Raw genomic sequence first — 5,000 nt, 5'->3', positions numbered from 1 at the left:
CTGAAGTGATGGCAGCAAAGCTGGAAATGATCGTGGCCAAGTGCAGGCGCTGCGGCCACAAGGTCAGTGCCAGCTAGCCACCAGCTAGCTAGCTAGCTAGCTAGCTAGCTGGCCAGCTAGCTAGCTAGCTAGCCATGTAGCTAGATAGCTAGCCAGCTAGCTGGCTAGCTATCCTTAGGGCAGGATAGCCAGCTAGCTAGCTAGCTGTCTGCTGGCCAGCCAGCCACCAGCTAGCTATCGCGCTTTGGCTAGCTCAGTGGCTAGCTGGATAGCTAGATAGCTAGCTAGCTGGCCAGGTAGCTAGCGAGGTAGCTAGCCAGGGGGCTAGCTAGCTATTTGTTCGCCAGCTAGCTACTAGCTCGCCAGAAGGCTGTGGGCTGGCCAGTTAGGCCACAGCTAGCTAGCTTGCGCTAGCTAGCCAGAAAGCCATTAGCTAGCTAGCTAGCTGTGAGCTAGCTAGCCAGCTGCGGGTCAGCCAACTAGCTGTGGGTTGGCTAGCTAGCTAGGCTAGTACGGGCAGCTCAGGGCAGGTAGCTAGCTACTCCTCAATTAGCTAGCTGGGGCCGGGAACAACTAGCTAGCCAGAGAACTGCAGCGAGCTGTGTAACTAGTTGAGGCCAAGCTGCTGCTGCTGCTGCTTCTGCTGCTGCTGCTGCTGCTGCTGCGCGTCCTGGGCCTGCTAGCTAAATAGTGGACCAACCAGCTGCACGCGGCTAGCCACAGCTAGCTAGCTAGCTAGCGAGGTAGCCAGCTAGCTGCCGCGCAGCTAGCTAGCTGGCAGCTAGCCAGTCCGCAGCAGGCAGCGCGAGGCTGCTGCTGCGGGAGGCGCTGGGAGCTGCGGTGTATGTACACCCCGCTGCTGCTGCTGCATGCACTTGCGCGTGGGGTGTATGTACACCTCAGGCCACCAAAAGGTGCAGCCGCTGCCGCTGTGAGGCTTATTGTTCTAAGGAGTGCCAGCAGGCTGACTGGCGGGTGCACAGACACGCCTGCAAGCCTGCTGCTGCTGCTGCTGCTGCTGCTGCTGCTGCTGCTGCTGCTGCTGGTGCAGCAGCAGCTAGCGCCTCTCAGTCGGCCTAGCGACAGACTCAATTCGCATGCTTGAAATAAAAACAAACAAAACAGGACTTTTTGCTTCTCTAGATGCTTCAGCAGCAAACAAGGGGGCCCGATGCACAGTCGGGGCCCCCAGCAGCAGCTGCTGCAGCTGCTGCAGCAGCAGCTGCTGCAGCAGCAGCTGCTGCTGCTGCTTATGCTACTGCTGCTGCTGCGCTAGAGCGCACGCTGCCGCAAGAAGCAGCCTGCAGCAGCCTCTGGGCGTGCTGCTGTTGCAGCTGCGGAGCAGCAGCAACAGCTTGCTGCTGCTGCGGCAAACAGCAGCAGCAGCAGCAGCGGCGGCGGCTGCCTTCGCTGAGGTGTACGTACACCCCAAAAGGCACATTCAAGTGTCCCGCCTAAGCGCTGCTGCTGCTGTGGATGAGGGCAAAAAACCTCTTCTTTTAAACAGCTTGGGGTGCTGCTGCTTTTGCTGCTGCTGCTGCTGCTGCTGCTGCTGCTGCTGCTGCTGCGCGTCCCGTTCAACTGGGCTCCCTGCTGCGGAGAGTTGCAGCAGCCTTGTTGCTGCGTCAAGTGGCCGTTCTGACTTCGGAAAATCAGCAAATTGAGAATTGCTGCTGCTTCCCCCAGCTGCTGCTGCTGCTGCTGCAGCCGAACTGCTGCTGCTGCTGCTGCTGTTGCTGTTGGAAGTGCATCGTCTAAGGGTAGCAGAGTGCGTTAGGAAGGCACCGCCCGCTGCTGCTGCTGCTGCTGCTGCTGCTGCTGCCTCATGCTCAGCAGCAGCAGCAGAAACCGTCAGTCGCCGTGGCCTGAGGTGGCCAGCAGCAAAAGACTTACTTTGCAGTTCGCCGATGCTGCTGCTGCTGCTGCTGCTGCTGCTGCTGCTGCTCAAGCTTTGCTGCGCTGGCCCCAGTAGAGACCCACTGGCGGCGGCTTGGGGAGGAAGAGGGATTGTGCTTCTGTAGCTTGGCATTAATTGCTGCTGCTGCTGCTGCTGCTGCTGCTGCTGCTGCTGCTGCTGCGAAGCTTGTTCCGTGGCATAGACGCGCTGCAGAAACTGCTGCAGCAGCAGCATTTGCTGCTCCCCAGGCGCAGCAGTATCTCGTACAAGAGACCGGTCTGCGCCCTTCCAGCCTGCGCCAGTTGCTGCTGCTGCTGCTGTTGCAGGTACATTTGCTGCTGCTGCTGCTGCTGCTGCTGCACCTGGAGAAGCATACGAAGCGCCCTGAGAAAGTGGCTGCCGCTGCAGCAGCAGAGATGCCCGTAAAGGCTGGCCTGGCCCTGCTAGCTGCTGCTGATTGTTTGTGCCGCTGCTGCTGCTGCTGCTGCTGCTGCTGCTGCTGCTGCTGCTGCTTCCGGTTATTTGTGCAGCAAACAAACGGAGGGAAGAAAAGCTGTGAGACAAATCGCTGAGGAAAGGAGCAGCAGCAGGATTCGAAGCGCAGGGAGCTTCTGCTGCTGCTGGTCTGAGGCTCACAGCATACTTCACAGCTGCGTTAGAACTTTGCTGCTGCTGCTGCTGTTTCTGCTGCTGCTGTTCTTCCAGCTGCTGCTCTTGCTCCTGCTGCTGCTCCTGATGCTGCTGCTGCTGCTGCTGCCGCTGCTCGTGTGGCAACTGCATTTGCTTATGCCGAACCAGCGCTGGCTTTGGAGGACTTCGGCTTGCCTGAAGCAGGCTTCCCTGCTGCTGCTGCTGCTGCTGCTGTTGTTGCTGTTGCTGCTGCTGCTGCTGCTGCTGCTGCTGCTTGTTGGTGCCTAGGCTGGGGCGACCTGCAGCCTGCAGCTCTTCGCCAAATGAATCTGCTGCTAAATTCAAAAGGCCCAAAGCAAACGATGTAAGGGCCTCAGCGCCAAGAGAAACACCCCGTGCTGCTGCTGCTGCTGTTGCTGCTGCTGTTGCTGCTGCTGTTGCTGCTGCTGCTGGCGAAGTTGCCGCAGTCGCTGCTCTCACTGCCAATGCAGCTGCTGCTGCCAACTCGCCACTCGAAGAGCTGGGCGAGGTAGCCACTTGGGCCTTGCCAATCTGAGCCCTCATGCTGCTGCTGCTGCTGCTGCTGCTGTTGCTGCTGCTGCTGCTGCTGCTGCGCTGGCTGCTTTCGGTTGGAGCTGAGAGTCTTCTTTGCTGCGGCGCAGGCGCTCGAGCTGCTGCTTCTGCAAGTGCTGGGGCGCCTCCCTCCAGCAGCATCAACCCTGCAGCAGCAGCAGCAGCAGCAGCAGCAGCAGCAGCAGCAGCAGCAGCAGCAGCAACGGCAGCAGCAGCGAACTGGGTGCGTGTCCAACCATATGCTCTACTTTTTGTTAACCCTTTTGCTGTTGCTGCCAATGACACGACAGCAGCAGCAAGACCACAGGCTTCAATCCGTCGCAGCGAAGGCAGCAGCAGCAGCAGCTGCAGCAGCTGCAGCAGCAGCATTTTAGGCAGCAGCAAGAGCAGCAAACAAAAACACCGCAGCATCTAAATCGGCAGCAGAAACACGCTGTGGTGGCAGCGACAGTCGCTGCAGCAGCAGCGGCAAGCTCAGCAGCAGCAGCTGCAGCAAAACATGCGCAGCAGCAGCAGCAGCAGCAGCAGCAAGACCCACCCGCAACGCCTTGCTGCAGCAGCAACTTGAAAATCTCCTCCTCCGGCAAGACTGCTTTTTGCTGCTCCCGCCCTTCTCTTCCCTTGCCTAGCAGGACGACAACTGAAAACCTGCAGCAGCAGCAGCAGCAGCAGCAGCAGCAGCAGCAGCAGCAGCAGCTGAAAAGCAGTTAATGCATGCAAACTAGCAGCAGCTGTTAATTCTGCTTCCTCACTGTGCAAAGCTGTCGTCTTCTTGAGGCGGCTCTGACTGCTGCTGCTGCAGCTGTGTCCTGCTGCTGCTGCTGCCGCTGCTGCTGCTGCTGCTGCTGCTGCTGCTGCCGGTAGCAGCGCGGGTGCCTTGCAAGGAGCCCTCAGCAGCAGCTGCCTCTACATGGTGCTGCTGCTGCTGGTGCTGCTGTTGTTGCTGCTGCTGCTGAGCTTGCGTGCTGCTGCTGCTGCTGGCAGAAAGGCTGTATTTGGTGGTTCGCCTTCTCAGCAGGGCTGTTTGTGTTGCAGGCTGCAGCTGCTTCCGCTGCTGCTGCTGCTGCTGCTGTTGCTGCTGCTGCTGCTGCTGCTGCGGAAGAAAGGAGCCCTTGTGAAGCAAACAGCCAAGCCGCTTCAGCAGCAAAATTGCTGCTTCCTCTGCAATAGAAGTGCTGCCGGGCCCCCGGAGGTCCACTACGTGCACTACGCAGCCTGCAAGCCACGACTTCCTGCTGCTGCTGCTGCTGTTGCTGCTGCTGCTGCTGCTGCTGCTGCTGCTGCTTTTTCTGCTGCCGCTCCGATCTCCATGCATGCACAGAGGAAATTGCCCTTCGATGGACTTGAGAAACATCTGCAGCAAACAGGCTGCTCTTTGCTGTTCTGAGCAATCGCCTGCCGCTGCAGCCCGCTGCTGCTGCTGCTGCTGCTGCTGCTGCTGCTGCTGCTGCTGTTGCTTATCAGCAGGGCTAAGACTCCCATTTCCGTCATGTTGAATTTGCGTCTGTGCGAGCTCCGTAGCAGCAGCCGCTGCAGCAGCTGTTGCAGCAGATGGTGTTGCTGCTGGTGCTGCTGCTGCTGCTGCTGCTGAAAGGGCCTGGAGAAATTCAGCTGGAGGGATAGAGATGCAGCAGGAACTGCTGCTCTGCTGTTGCAGCTGCAGCAGCTGCTGCTCCCAATGCTTCTGCTTGACTCTGAGAATGGCTGCGTCTTGCTTAAGTTCCAGCTGCTGCTGTTGCTGCTGCTGCTGCTGCTGCTGCAGGAAGCGCAGCTCCCCAGATGCCCTGCAGGCCCCCAGCAGCTGCTGCAGCTGCAGCAGCACCGAAGGAGGGGTGCGCGACAGCTGCAGCAGCATACACCTTACGTGACAAGAGAGGAAGGAACGAAGGTTGGAGAAGCT

General features: G+C 59.3%; 2 protein-coding genes across 2 annotated transcripts in view; one reads left to right on the top strand and one right to left on the bottom strand.

Moving 5' to 3' along the window:
• The window catches only part of ENH_00027800 (hypothetical protein, conserved), a gene marked incomplete at both ends in the record, with an annotated part of 384 nt that extends 307 nt beyond the window's left edge, over positions 1-77 (top strand). Inside the window, one exon of the mRNA XM_013579959.1 lies at positions 1-77. This exon is cut by the window's left edge and continues 307 nt beyond it. Within this exon, the coding sequence (XP_013435413.1) occupies positions 1-77 (77 nt within the window).
• Positions 78-1,851: 1,774 nt separating this feature from the next.
• The window catches only part of ENH_00027790 (hypothetical protein, conserved), a gene marked incomplete at both ends in the record, with an annotated part of 8,291 nt that continues 5,142 nt past the window's right edge, over positions 1,852-5,000 (bottom strand). Inside the window, 3 exons of the mRNA XM_013579958.1 lie at positions 1,852-1,865; positions 1,894-3,246; positions 3,639-3,748. Coding sequence (XP_013435412.1) covers positions 1,852-1,865; positions 1,894-3,246; positions 3,639-3,748 — 1,477 coding nt within the window. The remainder of the gene's footprint in view (positions 1,866-1,893; positions 3,247-3,638; positions 3,749-5,000) is intronic.

The sequence above is a fragment of the Eimeria necatrix genome, genomic scaffold (assembly GCF_000499385.1).
Source record: "Eimeria necatrix Houghton genomic scaffold, Enh_scaff205, whole genome shotgun sequence".
In the NCBI taxonomy this organism is placed as follows: Eukaryota; Apicomplexa; class Conoidasida; order Eucoccidiorida; family Eimeriidae; genus Eimeria; species Eimeria necatrix.
The sequence above is the reverse complement of the archived record's forward strand: the minus strand, read 5'-3'. Positions and strand labels throughout refer to the sequence as shown.